Genomic DNA, 19092 nt, shown 5'->3' on the forward strand with positions numbered 1-19092 from the left:
TGTGTGGGCCACATGGCTGCAGGAGCCGTCCTAAAAATGTAGCACGGTGGAGTGTGCCGCTGGGTTAGGTGACTGTGTCTGCTGACGCGGCAGCTGTTCGGAAGCTGCCTTTGCTGCGTCGGCGTTGAGTGCTACAGTGCACGAGCCTGGCAGGGGCACAGAGGGCCATGCAGGGTGCGGCTAGGCCCTGCTGATTGTGTCTAAGCTGCTGCGGTCTTGGTGGCTCACCTCAAGGTGCCAGGCATCTGCTGCTGAGCCCTCTGCTGGCCGTGGGAGCACCTGACGCGATGACTTGAAGTCCTGGCACTAGCAGGAGTTTGATCCCATTAGTGGAGCGGAGCTGCCGCTCCTGTGAGAAGCGAGAGATGTCATGTGAGCACCCACACGGTTTGGCACCATGTGAACTGCATTGTAACTGGAAGCTTCTGGTGCCCTGGCTCTGGTGGTCCAGGCTCAGGGGAGTGAGCTTTCAGTGCTCCCTGAATGCAGTCAGAACTTCCACTGAGGAGGGCCACACCCTGCCCCTCACACTGTCACTGCCCCTCAACTGCGAGACTGGGAACAGCTGACCTGCAGCCAGTGGCACCATCCCTTCCACCAGCCGGCCGTCACTCACCCCATCCCCCTTGCCAGACCTTGGAGACCCGACTTCCTCTCCTGGGTGTGGGTAGAGGCTCAGTGGTGACCCTGCGGCCTCCCTGGGACCAGGACTCATCCTTCAGCCTTGCCTACCACCTGGACTCCTGCTGCATGTCCCGCCTCCCGCCTCCTGGGCACCAGCAAGGGGCTGATGAGAAGTCTGCACAACGCTCATAGCCAAGTGCCTGTAGCTTCACTGGTCTCCACAGTCAGATGGAAGTGCAGCCTCAGGCGGGAACTAGACTGTGCTGCGTGTGGTTGTCTTATAAGTATCAGGGAAGACTCAGGAGTTGGGCAGTGATGTTTCTCTGTCTGCAAATAACCCCTTCTTCTGACCACTGCTAACATGTTTCTTCCTGCCTGTTGGGAATCTCATCCCCCACACCAAGAGAGGCGTGGGCCTAGCAGGACATTTCCCAGGTAGCAGAGTTTGTCCATCTGTAGTAACTTGCATGGTTATGGCAGAGCTGTGTGTAGAACCGGGGTCCCCAGGTCCTGCAGGAGGGCTCAGTGCCTCATATCCTGCATGGCAGTCAGTGCCCATGAGGGTGAGCCCCAAGTTGTCTCTCCAGGCTGCACCAGCCCTGCAGAGGTGTGTAGGTGCTCCATCATCGCCCCAAATAAACACAGTTCTCAAAACCCAGAAAAGGGAGCCCATCTCCATCCGCCATGTTTCCCAGGACCCAGGCACCTCAGGCAGCACACCACTGCATAGAACCGGCCCGCCTCTCGGCCCTGGGCAGAGGGGTCCAGCAATTGTCCATGGACACTGGTGTCCCTGCTCAAGGAGGGCTGTGGTTGCAGCAGTGACAGACACTGGAGGGACGGGTGGGCACAGCTCTGGGGTCTGGAGGTGTGAGTCTCTCTGGGACACAGGGTGCAGTCTTGGAACTGAGGTCAGCTCTGTGGATCCACTTCTGTGCTGGGACCTGTGTCTTCTCGCCCCTCCCTCATAGGGTCTGCCCGGGACCCTGTGCTGCCTGAGTCCTGAGTGTTCTGTCCTCATCAGTGGGAGGCCTGAGAGAGCAAGCACTGGGCACATGTCCGTCTGTGGGGAGAAACTCCTCCCCTCCCCTCCCCACTTCCGGGCAGTGCACTCGGCTCACCGCGGCTCCATTCCACCAAGTCTGGTTCCTCTGAGCATTTGCGTCCAGCCAGACTGCCCCAGGCACTTGCTTAGAGCGGGTCCTCTGCTTTCTGAGGCTGAAAAGGGAGGCCTTGGGAGGGAGGCCGGCAGCTCTGCCCTCAGACCACTCCCTGTGGGCAGCCCCTTCTGCCTGCCTCGCAGCCAGAGCCTCTGGGGAATCCAGTTTCGCATCTGGAGGAAAATCAGCATGTTCTCCATTTGCCTGGGGACTGCTTTTCATAAAGGATGCTCTGAACGTTTTTCCTTTACTAATTTTATTCCAAGTAGGAAGGGGAGTTTAAACTTAGCCTGTCTCAATTCCCTCTTCTTTTTGGTTTTCCTCAGATACACCTCAAAAAGTGTCTCAGAAAGTGCTGAGTGTGTCTGAGAGCAGTTAGAACCAACTGTCAGTGACCTGAGCTGCCTGCAGGTGCGGTTTGGGTGAGGAGAGTCTAGTAAGGGAAGCTGGTGATCTCACAGGCTGGGCAGCACCGCTCTCCGGGCAGGACGAACTCTGAGTGGATTTCACGGGTGGGGGCAGTTTACAGAGGGTTATTAAAATAGAACAAATTATCTCCCTTAAAACTTTTGAATATTTTGTTTTTCTAAACATTCTTCAAAAAGAGAGAGGTCATGTTACTTCTAGTACCAAATAGAAAGTCAGTGGCAGCAAGACCAGATGGCTCTACGAACACGACCAACCGTGGTCCCCACGAGCTGCAGTGGACGGCTCCTCCTGGCAGTGCGGAGGGTCAGACTCCCTGCGGGGTCTTTGTGCTACGGGGATTCCTCTGTGGAGCCCCTGCCACGCCGGGAGGGCCGAGTTTGAGGTCTGGTCATTTCAGAGTGTTTTCTGCTTGCCAGGTGTTCCTGGTGAGGAAGGTCACTGGATCTGATGCTGGCCAGCTGTACGCCATGAAGGTCCTGAGGAAAGCCACCTTGAAAGGTAAGGCCCCAGGGCGCTGTTTGGAGAGGCGCTGAGAAGGCGCTCACCCCACGATGGTTCATGGGTTCTCATGGGTCCCGGAGCACATGGGCCCTGCTGTCTGGTAGTCGATCAGCAATACAAACGTCCCTGGGTGTTTAAGATATCCAGGCAGAATTCCCAGTTTTGGAGGAGAGCCATCTTGCGTAAACACCAGCCGTCCACAGATGCTCCTCCTGGAGAGCCTGGGGGAAGAGAGCGGCGGGCGGAGCAGGCTGCTACCTCTGTGTGCGTGACCAAGCCACCGGGGTCACCGGGATGCTCAGCTTCAGGTCAGGTGTGGCTCGTGGCCGAGCTGTTTTCCTGCTGTCCCAGTGACCGGGAGTTAGGAGTCCAGTCCAGCCGTGGCTTCCAGCCTCTTGCTCCCACCCTGAGGTGAGAGCACCACGCAGGTCAGAACATAGTGAGGTGCAGCGTCTCACCCACCTCATGACCCTGCACCCTGTTCGCTCTTGGTGAGGGGAGTATGCTGTGCAGTAGGAGAGGCTGAACCCACAACTCCTGGCTCTGGACACCCAGTTGGAAGCGGTTTATTAGTCTTTGCTTCCACCCAGGGAGGTGGCCATTAATGCCACACAGGTCACATGGGCTGCTCTCAGGAGCTGAGGCTGGGGAAGGCAGGCTGTGTCGTGCGAGGGCGAGGTGGCCCAGTCCCTGCACATGAGAGGATGTGTTTGATTTTGTGGCTGGCAGGGGAGGGAAACCCGCTAGGTTGCAGGCTGAATGGGGCCCAGCTGGCCCAGCCCACAGAGGAGTCAGCAGGCCAGGGGGCCTCGCCTGGGGGGGTTACCCAGCAGGAGCAGGGAGCTCGTGGTCAGCTTTGGGGTCCTGTAAGACTCAGGCAGCCCCTGGTTTCTCTTAGAGCACAACGTCCGTGGCAGGGGTGTGCAGGGAGCTGGCATGCTGGCTCCGAGTCCTGTGCCTTCTCCTGGAGAGAGGAGCCAGGACCACCAGTGGAGGGCGTAAGGGACAGACCAGATCCATGCATGTCGCAAGCGAGCCATGGACTGTGTGTGTGAGCTGTGCTCATTTGAGCACAAGAGGGGCCTGGCCTGACATTACTGCCTGGGCTGTGTGACTGACATGTGTGCCTTTTCCCTCGCTCTGCCTGTGATCCCACACAGCGCCTGAGGCGGGTGTGGCTTTCCAAGATGTCAGTCAGTCTGCTGACCACAAGAAATCACCAAGCAAGACTCCACCCTTGTTTTATTTGGGTGGAACTTTCTTGAATGTCTTTTCCCCAGTAAATGGAAGGTTTCGGGTGTGCTCCTTCCAGCAGTGGAGCTGACCCTTGGGCCACCGAGCCGTCCTGCCTCAGAAACTTATGTTCACGTGCTGCGTGGTTTCTTCACCGTTTTCTTAGTTATTGATACTCAAGCACCTTTGAACCCAGTCCATGTCACCAGCCAGCCAGCTGGCACGCGCGCAGACTGGGACTGCCCTGACGTGTGGCACAGGGAAGGCGCTTTCACACGAGGAGGTGCCAGGAGAAGTGGGAGGTGAGTGAGACCCAAGGTTCAAGGAGGCGACCACTTCCACAGAGGAGAGGAATCAGGGTGATGTTGTCAGCATGACTAGCAATCAGAAAATGTAGACACTGACCCTGGTGTCAACTGGGGTCCCATGCACGTAAGAGGGGAAGTCACTATGAGCACAGGCCAGGGTGGCTCAGGAGTCCAGCTAAGGATTTGGGTTCTCACAGGTTGTTCTGGAAATTCCTGCGTGCACAGAAGACTTGGGCACTTGAGTTTCTAGTTGAGTGTCGCAACCTGATTAAAGCCATGCTTTAGATTTAACATTTTTATCGCTTTACAGTATTTATATAACTGTTACCAGGTGAACATGAACAAATGTTTCAAGAGTCTCATGACAATGTTATTTTAAATAATTGCTGTTAGTAAGAAGAGGTATAGAAAACAAAGCAAGCTTTGACTTCCTATCCCCAACTTTTAATAAAATAACCTCTCTACTTAATAGTTGCCTCAGAGAAAAAGAAATACATGAAACATTCTCTAGTTCAGGATCATCTAAAAGTCCCAAACCAAATTGCTCATGCAGTTTCTCACAAGGTTAGACACAGGTGACCACGAGGCCCAGCTGCCCCGCTCCTGGGTATTTACCAGGAGAAATGAAAACATGGGCTACACAGAGACTGCACTGGAATGCCTGTGGCGGCACCAGCCAGTTCACAAGAACCCAGCAGTGGGGAGAAGCCAGTGTCCACCGACCGGTACGTGAAGCAGTGCTCTCTGCACGCAGCGGGAGGGCACTTGAGGCTAAAGGAAGCTGAGAGCGCTGCACACTCCACAAGCAACATGGTGGGCCTGGAAGACAGCTGCCCATGAGACCTGGCCCAGGGTGCTCGTCTGTGCTGCTCCATCTGTGTGGAGGTCAGTGGTTACAGGGCTGGGGCTGGGGACACAGCAGCAGTGTGCCTGGTCTTGGCTCCTTCTTGGGTGATGAAAATGTTTTAAAATCGATGGGTGGTGATTGTTCAACTGAACACATAAAAACCCCTGGATTGTGCACTTTGAATGGAGAAATTGTTTGAAACTCGGATGATCTCAGTAAAGCCCTTGTTTTAAAGGGAGCAATCCTAAATAGCGTGGGCCTTTGTTGGCCCACCCTGTGGCTTGGACCAGAGGCAGAGTCTTTCTGTGGTTGAAGATGGAGACTGGGGGCATGCTGGTCCACTCGAGCCAGCCATCTCCCTCCTGTCCCAGACTCCGTGTAGCCTCCGGATCTGAGCAGTGACCCTGGACAGCTCCTCCTGCCCCTCCCAAGACTTTCCTTTCTCACCCTCAAGTGGGTGCCACCGAGGGCCTCTGGCAGGACGGGGAGGAAGCAGGGGAGGTGGGATGCTTGAATACAGGAGGGCAGGCTGGGAAGCTGCCCTGGGCTCGGTCAGGTTGGCCCTGAGCTCTGAATGCGAGAGCTCACCACTGTCTCCTGACTTCTGTCCCCTTGGGTGTGTAAGCCTTCTAAGTGGCCCCGAGAAGTGGCCATTGACCCAGCGGGTATGGAGCAAGCAGGCGCTGAATCTGTCTGCAGGTGCCTCACAGGCGGGTGCTCACAGCAGGCAGACCCATTGTCAGGAGCTGGGCCAGAATGACAGCAGCAGCTCTGTCCAGGTCACAGATGACAGGTCGCTGGTACCTACCTTCTGTATTTCACATTTTCATATTTGACTTTTTGTATATAAAGTCACTTCTACATCTTCTAGAATAGTTTGCTTGAGTACGCAGTATCATTTTTGCTTGTGAGAGACCCATGAAGACACAGAAGAATGTAGACATTTTCCATTGCCTTTTGAAGTCAGCTTGAAAGCCAACGTGTTGCATCCCACGCTGTTCTAACTTTCTATAATGGTCCACCTCCAAAGAACAGATATTTTTTCCAGAAACCCTGCTGCAGTCTATTTTCTTGACAAGACGGAAGAGGCTCACCGGACAGTGCTTTGTGCGTGGTGGCCCCAGACCTCACGGTGCTGCAGCTGGCCCTGTCATGGGGAGAGCAGGTCTACTTGCACCCCTCCTGCAGATAGATGGACGGCCACCCGCCCAGCCTCAGCCTCAACTCGTGGGTGGAGAAAGGCACTCCCCGCCAAGGTACATGTAAACCCGTTTAGCTCCAACACTTCTGCCTTCCAAGAGCCAAGCTGTTGGAACACCCGGTGGCTCACTGTCCACCTTCATCACATGGCCGGTTTGTGAGCAAGACAACACTCCTGAAGAGCGTGGCCCGGAGCCAAGGGACATGCTGTGACACTACGGTGGTGTTCCCCATCTCCAAGGGCACTGCCCAAGAGCACAGGCTCCCCTGGAGGGAAAGCGCATCCCCCTTGAGCCGCAGAGACACCTGAAAAGGGACAATGAGGGGGCTGGAGGCTGGCAGAAAACATGAGAATCACCGGAGACTGCCCTGTGGGCCTGCAGCTGGTGTCCACGTGACTACAGGGAGGGAAGTGGCCTCTTACTAAGTGTGCGTGTCGAGTGCTGTCACCACCTGTCTTTAAGCAGGTGACAGCCATTTCCAATGTCGTCAACTGCTCCACAGCTGGAGGAGGAGGAAGCTGGCAGGGGTGTTGGCGCTGTGCCCCAGCTCCGTGCCTCACCTCGCAGCGGCCACTTAGGACTGTTAGAGTCTTCTGGAAACCCGGGTTCCCACACTCAGGCCTCTCCGTGCAGTGGTTACAGGGAATAGTCCATGTTGCTCGCGGATCCCAAATGTAACGAATCCTGGAGGGGGACACCCCCACCCCATGCTGCGAGGGAGTTTGGTTGTTAACATGCCCCTCGCGGAGGACACCTTCCCAGGCAGGAGACCAGACAGCAGTGCCCTGGCCTCCATTCTAGTAGCGAGTTGAAAGGTGGGGCTGTCACCGCCTCGAGACACCTGTATTGTGTGGCCAGTGCTTCTCCATCTTGGGGCCAGCTGGAGTCACCTGGGGCCCCCAAAGCTGCTGGTGTGGGGCCACTGCAGGGGGCCTGAGTTGCTGGTCCAGCGAGGGAATCGAGGGAATCCTAAGCTGCCCTGCACATCGTGCATGCCGTGCATGCATATGTTCAGGATCAGGAAACCAGGACCCTGCGGCCACAGCCAGGGTCACCTTGGGAGCTTCCTCTCTCGCCACCTTCTCCCCAGGGCTTGCATCAGTGGGCACCTTCCTCAGTGCATGGAGGGTGTGGGTCAGCAGGCTCTGACAGGGGGCCATCGTCTCGCCCCGGTCCTGTTCTCACTGGAGATTGTGTGGGTGGAAATGTGGCAGGGCTTCAGGGGTCTAGGTTTGGTTCCGTCTGATGAGTGGGGCAGCCAGGAGGAGGGTGAGCCTCCACTGCCATCTGATCAGAAAGGATCCTTGGTTAATCCCTCCATGAGGAGTCCGTGTGTCATGAGAGCCGGGAGCTGGGCAGAGACCAGGACGCTCTCCCACACAGTGGTCCGTGGTCCCAGGGCCCCAGGGGAGAGAGCTTCTCACATCAAGGGGTCTTCAGCAGGACTTTCCTGCGTCTTCACGCCTCACCAACGGCTAACCATTTCCTTGCAAGTCCACGCTGCCTGCCAAACGTGATCTGCAGTCCCCTCTCCGAAGGAGCTCAATCACGTCCTGTCCGTCCCGGGGACCTCACTGTGGCCAGAGTGCCAGGTTGGAGTGAGTGAGGTCTCTGGCAGTTGTAGCGACATTGCACATGCCTCTTGGTGGCTGAGTGGGGAGTCACTGTGCCAGTGTGACAGCAAGCCAGGAGGGAGAGTGATAGGGCAGGACGTCATCAGCCAAAGCCCCTTCTCTGGATATGCCGTGTCCTCTGTAAGGAGCAGGGCGGGCTGATCGCGTCACTCTGGGCACACCAGTCTGTGGTAGCCGGCACAGAAGGGCGTTGGTGGCATCCCTACTGACCACAACGTCCTGAAATGGTCCTGGAGCAGTCGCCTTGGTGCCAGCCTCCAGAACCTTCTCCTCAGCACCTCAGTGTCTGTTTCATTTAGTTAGAAGACATGGAGTCGCTCAGAAGCCAAGCTTCAGTCTCTGAGTTTGAACCGATTGGATTTCTGTGCTAACTCACTGTGTCATTTGATTCACGTTGGGTGACTTCAGATTCCTGAGGTAGAGGTGTAAGCACAGGTATAAGTGCCTCCTCTGACTAGAATTTCAGAAATGAGGAAACTGAGGCAGAATCGGCAAAGACTAAAATCAGACTGATTGGAGGTGATGAGGGCCCGGTGCCCGCCCCAGGCCGCCTGCCCACCCAGGGCGTTTCCTCCCAGGGGGCCTGTCCTGGCTGGTGCTCCCTGTTCAGGCACATCTTCCCAGCGCATTGTCTAAGATAAAAAGCAAAGTGGGAGTGGTCCTGTGGCCATCTTGGCCACCCTCGGAGCCCTCTGAGCAGCAGATCCCAGGCTGTGCCCCCGGCGGGGCCGCCCCACCCCCAGGCTCTGACTCTCCCTGTTGGCTGTCTGGGCCCCTGGAGTCCCTCAGACGCTGGCATGTCCTGAATCACAGACGTTGCATTGCTCCCCCACGGTCTGCGCCATGTGAAGGATGACGGACTCACGGTTCATCGCAGGAGTCCTTGGTAAGGAAGTGAGTCAAATTCTGTGTCCATCTTCTCTGAAGTGATTCAGTGTAGAGGAGTGAAGAGACCCACTGTGCTGGTCAGCATGGCTTCCTGTCCGTCGTTACTGTCATCATTATCTATGGTTTTCTCCAATTCCTGTATTTTTTTTGTAGTAATTAACTGTAAAAAGTTTCAACCCCTAAACGTTCAGCAGCACAGCCACTTGACGGAAGCCCGTGCTTTGCTGAGTCAGATCTCCGTGAGCTGAGAGCCGCCAGGGGGTGATGGGTTCCCCCTCTGCTCACACTCAGTAGTGTCCAGCCACGGCCACGGTCGGGAGGAGCTGGGCTCAGCCCAGAGTGGGTCTGCAGGGTCCCCCAGCCCAGTCTCAAAGCCCTGAGGTCCTGCTGTGTCCAGCACAAAGCCGTCCTCAGGCCTGCGATGGCCATGCCTCCCTGTGGTGACCTTGCCCTTCAGCAGCCCACAGAAGCAGGTGCAGAGCATGATCCCTGTGGTCCCCGTGGGCTCTGACCACAGAGCAGTCTTGGCTCACGTTCAGTGTGCTGCTCTCCAGGTCTCCCCACGTGCCAGAGGCTTTCCAAGGTGCACGCCCATGGCTGGCATTGCCATCTTCACGGGGCTAGCAGAATCACGCTTGTTTTGTTTTATTTCTATATGTACATGACAGTAGAGTGTATTTTGACATATCGAACCCACATGAAGTATAACTTCCCATTCTGCGCAGCCCACGGAAGCAGGTGATCAGGCAGGGCAGAGCATGGTCTGATGTGGAGTTACATTGGTCGTGTATTCATATACGAACATACAAAAGTTATGTCTGACTCGTTCCACTGTCTTTCCTATTCCCATCCCCCACTTCCCTGTCAATGAACTTCTGTTCTTCCCTTCCTACCCCCCTATTGTGAGTCAGCATCCACATATCAGAGAGAACATTTGGCCTTTGGTATTTTGGGATTGGCTTATTTCACTTAACATAATAGTATCCAGATCCATCCATTTACCAGCAAATGTCATGAAGTCGTTCTTCTTTATAGCTGCTGAGTAATATTCTGTTCTGTATATATATCACAATTTCTTCATCCATTCTTCTGTGGAAGGACACCTAGGTTGGTTCCTTAGCTTAGCTATTTGAATTGAGCTGCTATAAACATTGATGTGGCTGTGTCACTGTAGTTTGCTGATTTTAAGTCCTTTGAGTATAAACTGAGGCGTGAGATAACTAGGTCAAAAGGTGGTTCCATTCTAAGTTTTCTGAGGAATCTCCATACTGCTTTCCGTGGTAGTTGTACCAATTTGCAGTCCCACCAGCAATGTGTAAGTACAGCCTTTTCCCCACATCCTCACCAGCATTTATTGTTGTTGTATCCTTGATAATTGCCACTCTGACTGGAGTGAGATGGAATCTTAGAGTGGTTTTGATTTGCATTTCTTCAATTGTTAGAGAGGTTGAACATTTTTTCACATATTTGTTAACTGTATTTCTTCTTCGGTAAAGGGCTTGTTCAATTCTTTTGCTTATTTATTGATTGGGTTATTATTTGGGGGGTTTTTCGGTGTTAAGTTTTTGAGTTCTTTATATGTCCTGTAGATTAATGCTGTGGTAAAGATATTCTCCCATTCTGTAGCTTCTCTTTTCTCATTCCTGATTGTTTCCTTTGCTGTGAAGAAGCTTTTTAGTTTGATATCATCCCATTCATTGGTTTAACTTCTTGCATTTTAGGAGTCTTATTAAGAAAGTCAGTTCCTAAGCTGACATGATGGAGAGTGGGGCCTACTCTTTCTTCTCATAGGCGCAGGGTCTCTGGTCTAATGCCTAGTCTCTGATCCACTTTGAGTTGTGTGCAGGGTGAGAGATTGGGGTCTGATTTCATTTTGTTACATATGGGTTTCCAGTTTTCCCAGCACCATTTGTTGAAGGATGTCCTTTCTCCAATGTGTGTTCATGGCACCTTTGTCTAGTGGGAGACAACTGTATTCATGTGGGTCTGTCTCTGGCCTCTGTGGTGTCCACTGGTCTTCAGGTCTGCTGGGCGCCAGTACCATGCCCTCTCTGTCACTGAAGCTCTGTGGTCTAACGTGGGGTCTGGGGGCCCTTTCTGTCACTGCAGCTCTGTGGTCTAACATGGGGTCTGGGGGCCCTCTCTGTCACTGCAGCTCTGTGGTATGACTTAGGGTCTGAGATCCTTTCTGTCACTGCAGCTCTTTGGTGTGACTTAGGGTCTCGTGTCCCTCTCTGTCACTGCAGCTCTGTGGTATGACTTAGGGTCTGGGGGCCCTCTCTGTCACTGCAGCTCTGTGGTATGACTTAGGGTCCGAGGTCCTCTCTGTCACTGCAGCTCTGTGGTAGGACTTAGTGTCTGAGGTCCTCTCTGTCACTGCAGCTCTGTGGTAGGACTTAGGGTCTCGTGTCCCTCTCTGTCACTGCAGCTCTGTGGTGTGACTTAGGGTCTGGTACTGTGCTGCCTCCTGCTCTCTCTTCCTGCTAACGGTTGCTGGGGTATTCTGAACCTTAGATTTTTACAAGTGAATTTATGACTGCTTTTTGCATTTCTGTAAAGAACATCGTTGGAATTTTAAGCAGAAGTGCATTACATCTGTGTAGTGTCGTTGGTGGTGTGGCCGTTTGGACAATATTGAATCTTCCCCATCCAGGAGTACGAGAGGCCTTCCCATCTCCTAGGATCCTCTTGGGTGTCTGTCCTTGGTGTTGGTAGTTTCCTGGGGAGGTCTTTCACCTCCTGTGTTAGACGGCTTCCCAGGCCGCTCTGTTCGAGGCTGTTGTGAATGGGAGAGGCGTGTGAGTGTCTCTGACTCGGCTTCCAGTTTCTGACACCCACAGACATGGCAGCAGTGAAGGGTGAAGGACCCCTGTGGTCTCCTTTTTACTCCTGGTGATTAGATCACCTCGGTTCTAAAGTGTCAAAGGGCAGTGTGAGCGTACTTGGCATCAGAAGACGGGACCTTTGCTTCAGCCCCTGTTACCCAACGCTCACTCCTCGGCTGTCAGCCAGGTAGACGCCATGGACCCAGCCTCCTCCTTCCATCCCCAGATGTGGCACACAAATGATGGACACCGGAGAGTGGGCACTGGCACGGCCAGGCTCCTACTGCTCTGCCAGCAAAGCCGGAGTCCACACACAGTCACCCCCAGTCGCCTTGGGACAGCCAGTGGCAAGCTTGCTGTTTGAGATGCCAAGGGCATTGCTGGGACGATGGCTGTCCTTCAGCGTTTTGTTTAGTTTGTCCCTCGCCAGTGTGTGCAACTCGGCATGGCCAGTTGTGTAGCTGCCGTCAGCAGCCTTTCTTCTTCCTTCAGTAGACGCAGTCAGCATGTGCCCATGATGGCCACTGTGAGCCCAGCACTCTTGTGAAGGTGTGACCTGGTGCTGAGAGCTGGGCACTGGGTCCAAGATCCGCCCTGGAGTCTACCGTACTTTCTGGGTGCAGTGGAGAGCACCCTAATGCCACCATGGTGCTGGCCAGCGTCCTGTGACATCCACCATTGCTGCAGTCACGTTTCACAAAGGAGCTCTCATTTTTATATTTTTTCAAGAACCAATGGATGAACTGTTGTAATAGGAAAGGACATCACAACTCACGAAGTCACACCACAGGCTTTCAGGGCACTCATGTCAGTCCCAGGGCTGAACAAAGTCTTTTTTTTTTTTTTTTGAGAGAGAGAGAGAGAGAGTTTTAATATTTATTTTTCAGTCTTTCAGCGGACACAGCATGTTTTTTTGTATGTGGTGCTGAGGATTGAACCCAGGCCGCACACATGCCAGGCGAGTGCGCTACCACTTGAGCCACATCCCCAGCCCTTGAACAGTGTCTTACGGCTCCCTGATCACCCCACTGTTGCCCTAGTGCCATCTGCGTGGACTCCCACATCCTTCACCCCATGGACAGTCTCCCCGGCCACCATCCTGTGTCCCTCGCCCTTGGCCACCCACTGCCAAGCAGCAGGGGTGTGTGTTTCTGGATTTCTGTGCCTCTGTCTTCTGCTCTGCCTATTGCTGACTGCAGGGCCGTGCTTCCTGGTCCTCTCTCCCTCCCCCTGGAGGGAAGCAGTGCCCCCACTGAGGCTCCCAGAAGAGAAAGAGAAGCCCCTGGAATCTACTGTGCAGTGAAGGGGCACCACAGAGGACAGCAGAGGCAGGCAGGGCGCTGGCAGGGGCCGGCTTGGCCAGTGCTTCACGTGCTGTGTGTGGTCTCATCTGCTTCTCACGATGACCTTGGGTGGAGCCGTCATCCCTGCTTCTGTGGAAAAACAGCCCACAGTGATGCTGTCCATGGCAAAGCCAAGGTGGAAGGCAAGCCATCACTCTGTGGTCCCCACTAGGCCACTGCATGGCACCTTCTGAGACCAGCCAGTGGGAGTGACAGTCATGCATCAAGGACAAGGTGGGCCCCAGAGAGCTGGAGCTCTGTGCGCAGAAGTTAGAACCGAGAGGCAGTAGAGCAAGGGTGGGAAAGAACTGTGTTTAAGGCGTGGCGAAGCCAGGGCTCATCACCTGAGCCGCGTGAAGGTGACTCACGGCACTAGGCGTCGTCACCGTTCACACCCATTCGACTGAACCCCCCGTCTTCCTCCTCCCCGTCCCTGCTGGCCGCCACGCTGCCTCAGCCTGGGGCCCTGTTCTGGGTGCCACCGTCAGTGGCTCTGCAGGGTTGTTGTCTGCCTGGCCTACTTCACTAGTGTCCCTGAAGCCACTGCTGCTTGTGCATTCATCTGCGGGCACACTTGGGTCACTTCCGCCGTCGGCCCTTGGGAGTAGAGCTGCTGTGAACAGCAGCTCTCCAGCCACAGCTTTTGCAACTTTAGGATGTGCGCCCTGGAGTGGCACCCGGATCACGCCCTCTTTCTGTCAGCCTTGAGGAGCCACCAAGCTGTTTCCAGGTGGCTGTGCCCCTTTTCTGTCCCGTGGCAGTGCTGGGTGTCCGCTTCCCAGCCTCACTGACAGTGGCTCAGGTCCACCTGGTTATTCTGAGGGTTGTTGGTATTATACCATCCTTGGGGAGGGACTTCTTAAATGAAACCTCAGGGGTGCCTGTCACACGTCCAGAGTGGGGGTGAATCCAAGTGCCTGGCCCAGGCACTGGCTCGGTTGGACTTGTCTGAACAGAAGCATCTGAAGAACTTTCTGCCCTCCCCTCGGGTGGCCCCAGGAGGTCAGGGGCTGCTGCCCTGGGTGTGCCGGTCACTTGCCCGTCTTGACACTCTTCTCCTCAGGTAGCCATCTGTCTCTGTTTGTGGTTTGTTTTTCCTTAGAACTTCATGGTCTGCACTTCCAGGTGGCTAAGCTTGAGACAGTGAGAACACAAAAGAGTGATGCTGTAATTGTGTAAAACACCCTGGATTAAAATATGTATCCAGGGTCCGTGTTTCCCGTGGAGAGAGAGGCAGGCTTCCCTTGATCTCCACTTCTATCAGAAAGGCAGAATCGCTGTGCACGACTCAGGGGTGGGTCATCATGTGTGATCCTTGGCACATACGCGTGATCCATCCATCCTTCCATGAAAGAGCGCCAGGAAACGCACAGGCCATGCTCTCAAAATATCACCCCACAGGCTGCTTTTCGCTTAGGAAGGGACTTGCAGGCCTGTGTGGAGGAGAGACGGCACTCGCCGCTGTCACCGCCCTGAGCACTGCCCAGCGGGCAGCCCAGCAGCTCCTCCCACTGCCAGGCCATCCAGGCGGAGCTTCCCCTACCCACCGCATGGTCCAGGCTCGTTCCTCCAAAGCCCCAAGCCTGACCTCAGTTCACAGGAAGTGCAGGGGTCAAAGAACCCCCTGAACCACAATCAGACCAGTCCGCAGCGTGGACCATTCTGCAAGAAAACTACCTTGGACCTCCCAGAAAGTCCAGGGGGAAAAAGGTGTAGAACTTTTCTAGAAGCAAAATAAATAAAGCAGTTGAGCAGTCAGCGAGCGTGTGACCTTGACTGGATCCTGAGTTGGAAACAACAAGGGCTCTGAATGGCATGGGGGTGTTACGCCTGGAGTGGGTGTCCCGTGGTGTCAGGAAGCAGCTGGTAGTTCTCTGGATGTCACTCTAGATTAGGGAGATATGTGCAAGTGCACCTAAGGGTCCAATGTCTGGGTGCTTACAATTTATTTTCAGTGATTTTGTCTAGAGAGAGGGGGCAAATTTAAGAGCATGTCAATAATTGTGAAATCAAGCTGGAGGACATAGCGGCGGTCATCATATCGCTTTGAGTCTTGTGTATGTTTGAAAACGGGAACGACGACTTTATGTAGTACTTGGCGCTCCGTGTTCCTCTGAACTTCAAGTCCACCTCTTGAAAGCCCTTTGCCTCTGTTCTGCAGTCCGGGACCGGGTGAGGTCGAAGATGGAGAGAGACATCCTGGCAGAGGTGAACCACCCCTTCATCGTGAAGCTGCACTACGGTAAGTGGGGCATCAGCCGACACACCTGAGAGGTCTGGGGCAGCCGAAGGAACGGCAGATCAGACAGAGGAAAGCCTTCCCGGTGTCGTAGGCACTTCCCTGTCACAGATGCAGCCATCCAAGTCCCAACCCTCGATCTTCTTTGAGTTTTTTTCTCCTAAGACATAGATGCCCTGTTTTCATTCCAAAGCTGTCCATGATTATTAAACTGTCACCATTGACAGTCGGCTCCAAGGTCTGACCTACACTGGGATGAACCACAGCACGTTTGTGTCGTAGTTTGTGAACCAGTGGTTTGTTTAAGCCACAAGTGTTCACACCACCTTTGAAGCAGATGCTGTGTTTCAAGCCTCCTAGAGATAGGGGCCCTGCGCCCTCAGAAGCACCCCTCGGGCAGGCAGGCGGTCATTGCATCTTCTGAGGCTCGGGTCAAGTAAGCTGCTGGAGGCCGTGCCCACTTTGCACGCAGCGCCTCTCCACGTGCTCTCTGCCCTGCGTCTCCTCAGAGGAGCCGTGAGTGAAAACTTCAAATCAAAATGACCTGAAGTCGTGGTGACTTGAAGTCATGCCGCACCACACCCCTCTGATGATTACGTGAACAGAGTGCAGCAAAGAGCAGCCAAGTTGGTCCCTTGCCGCTGGCTTCAGGGCTCCAGGGCAGGCGTGTGAGGGAACAAGTGAGGCCCGTGCACGTCGGAAGCAAAGGTGTGACCATCAGGACAGGGTGAGGCAACTCCCAGCTCTTCCCAGGCTGATTCCTGGTAATACTCCGAAGGCCGTCCAGTCCTGTGTGCAAGTCACGTGGCCCGTCCATTCAGAAATAGTGAAACCCAGCATGCACTGTGGACCCAGAGAGACCAGGGGACCCCTGCCCCCTCTGGACTGTGGGCAGCTCCAGCTCTGATGTCCCCTGTGCGGTGGGCAAGGCGGGACAGGCTGGCCTTCTCCCTCCCACCCCCACTGCTGCCGATGGGCTGGGGTCAGGTCCCATCCACCTGCCACTTGAGACGGCCCCCAGGGATACTTCTGGAGAGATTTAGAAATGGGCATCTTGCAGAAGCTTCTCAGCAGGCCCTCTGCATTACACCCCTGTTGTCCATCACAAGACCAGCCACTTCCTCAGATGAAACTAAAATCCTAAAATCCACACTTCAGCTTTCACAGTTCCAACAAAGTGTCCTCCAGCTAGAGCCTGTGACTCGAAAGCCCTCCATGATGATGCTTCTGGCATTGACTTCTAGAAAATCAAAGGCTTTCGGGCGCAGAGATCTCAGGACCCCTTCCGGCTGTACTTGCAGTGTGTATAAACAGATGCCAATGACAGCCCTCCCTAGACTGGACTGGCTGCGCAGCCAGTAGCCTCTCACTGACTCCAACCTGGCTGTCGCAGCCTCTCACTAACCTGGACTAGTGTCCATGGGTGGTCCCTCCTTAACCTGGCCTGGCCTTCACAGTGAACCGACCCTCCCGAACCTGGGCCTACAGTCACAGCAGTAGTAATGGTGGCTGGTTCTTCCAGACCCTCCAGTGTCCACTCCTTCCTGCTGACCACTGAGCATGGACAGGAGCTATGTGGACACTCTGTGGCCTGAAACAAATCTAAAATTGTCAGGCATAGCAACCAAACTGAGGACAGAAGCCCTAGTCACAACACAAATAGGGTGACCAGTCACCAGCACTGCCATAAAAGAAGTCGGAGGCTGGTCCGCTGCACTGAGCGCGGGAGTGTGGCTGTGGTGGTCGGAGCCCTGCTCGCCTGCCCAGCCAGCCCACAGAGTTCCCGTCTGAAGACCCAGCTGCAAGCCAGGCCTGTCGCTAGTGGCGGTGGGAGGGCAGGCTGGATGTGTAGGTGCCTTACCCTCTGAACCCCCACTTCTCCCCGTGATTGAGGAGGCGAAGGAAAGGAGGGAGGGAGAGAAGCGTCTCAAGACCTACAAAACTGGGACCAGAATGTGGTGTCCTGCCCCCTTCCCTGGGCTCCCCTGCGCTTCTGAGTGACAGCCTGCAGGTTAAGTAGACATGTTTGGCAAGAGAAGCTGGGAACTGGAAACTGACCGTGGCAGAGGGCAGAGTCCACCCCTGCAGCTCTCAGCCGTGTCTCCCTCACAGCCTTTCAGACGGAAGGAAAGCTCTACCTGATCCTGGACTTCCTGCGGGGAGGCGATCTCTTCACCCGGCTGTCCAAAGAGGTGGGCTTCCCTCCGCGAATCCCCTCCGCAAACGTCTGTCTGGGAGGGAAAGAGAGGAGGCAGGGGGTGCCGCGGGCGTGCTGGGTGTGCTTGGTGGGGGGTATGTGTGTGGGGTGTGCATGATGCTTGGTGTGTGTGTGCTGTGTGAGTGTGGGGTGTGCGTTAAGTGTGTGGGAGGGTATTGGTTGTTGTTCAGAGCCCACCAAGCTGCAGGAGGGCTTTGTCCTTGGAAGGTCCTGGGAACAGGGTTTCTCCAGAGATCCTATGGAGCTCTGAAGCCTCGGCCCACCACTAACTGTCCAGGTGGAGCAGCTGGAAGCCCATGGCTAGTTGAAGGTGACAGTTGGGACACATGGTGGCTCCTGCTTTCATCCTGGGAGGACGTAGTCAGCTCAGCATGCCCTGTCCTCTGGGGCAGGCCTTCCATGCAGTCTGCTCAGGAGCATCTGGTCAGGTCTGCACACGCTGCCTGAGTCCCGTGAGCTTTCCCAACCCCAGAGTCTACTTTGACCTCCAGCACCTCCGATAGGCGTGTTCCAGAATGCTGCTCAGGGCACCAGGGAGGCACTAGGGCCCTCATGACTGGAGGGTGTTGAGCTCTGCAGAGGGAGAAAGCCAGAATGCTGCCCAGGTCAGTGGTAGTGACAGAGGGGGGCTGCCGACAGGGAGAGAGCCGTACTGGAGGGAGACGGGATCTACCAGCATGAGCTGCCCCTCCCATTCCTTCAGTTAGAAAGCAAAACCGCCAGCGTGTGCTTGTCCCTGATCAGCTAGAACAAAAGCATTGAAATGTCACCAGGCTCCGAGACCCACACCATGTGCCCACACCTGACTCATGGCCAGATGGCTTAGCCAGGAGGAACGTTCTGAACCCAAATGCCCAAGGACGGACACAGCACTTGATTTCACCACAGCTCACCTGAGAGCCTGCCGCTTCTCCCCAGGAAGAACAAAAGGCAACAGTAATTACCAAGAACCCTGAACAAAGGGGTGTGACAATGTGACCGTGAGAGCATAACGGGCTCTACAGGGGAGTAGGAAGAAGTGTGTGGGATGCATACACCCATACTTGGAGTCCTCCTTCCAGAGCCCTGGACAGCATCCTGCCACCTGCAGGTCACCTTAACTGCCTCTAAGATGCTCACAGGCATGAGGTGGTTACTTGTCATCGAGATGTGCCCTAAGACTTGGACGGCAGAGCTGTGTAGCCACCCTGAGTACCAAAGTGCATGCTCGCCACAGTGGCCAGTCCTCAGCTAGACAGGTTCAGTGGGGGAGAACGTGACGGTGGCAGAGGCTGAATGAGCCAGCCCAGTGGTTGTGTCATGCAGTGCAGAGAAGAGCACCCAGCCAGGAAAGGCACTGGTCACCCTGGGAGGGGGATGGGCTTCGTGACTGCAGAGCAGCAGGGCTGGCGGCACCTGGCAGGCACCTGCAGAAGTCTGCAGCCCTGACTGGAAGTGTCCCTTAGGGAGCCGAGGACCTTCTTGGCCTATGTCACCCTTGCCTCTAGTCTCCTACTGCCCTCATTCTGATTCTGTGTGCACCAGGAACCCTGCTGCATACGGACCTGCCTTTCAGGGGTGTAGGCCTTGGTGGAAGGTGGGCAGGGCTCAGTACAGTCTGAAAGTTTCCAATACAGTTTCAGGGAGAAAGCAGTAATGTGG

General features: G+C 55.0%; 1 protein-coding gene across 6 annotated transcripts in view; it reads left to right on the top strand.

Moving 5' to 3' along the window:
- Rps6ka2 (ribosomal protein S6 kinase A2) overlaps positions 1-19092 on the top strand; it is a 290124-nt gene that overhangs the window by 213195 nt on the left and 57837 nt on the right. For all 6 annotated transcript variants that reach the window (XM_040283560.2, XM_040283561.2, XM_040283564.2 and 3 more), the window contains 3 exons: positions 2630-2711; positions 15156-15236; positions 17346-17425. In XM_040283560.2, the coding sequence (XP_040139494.1) occupies positions 2630-2711; positions 15156-15236; positions 17346-17425 (243 nt within the window). The remainder of the gene's footprint in view (positions 1-2629; positions 2712-15155; positions 15237-17345; positions 17426-19092) is intronic.

The sequence above is a fragment of the Ictidomys tridecemlineatus genome, chromosome 8, assembly GCF_052094955.1.
Source record: "Ictidomys tridecemlineatus isolate mIctTri1 chromosome 8, mIctTri1.hap1, whole genome shotgun sequence".
NCBI classification, from domain to species: Eukaryota; Metazoa; Chordata; class Mammalia; order Rodentia; family Sciuridae; genus Ictidomys; species Ictidomys tridecemlineatus.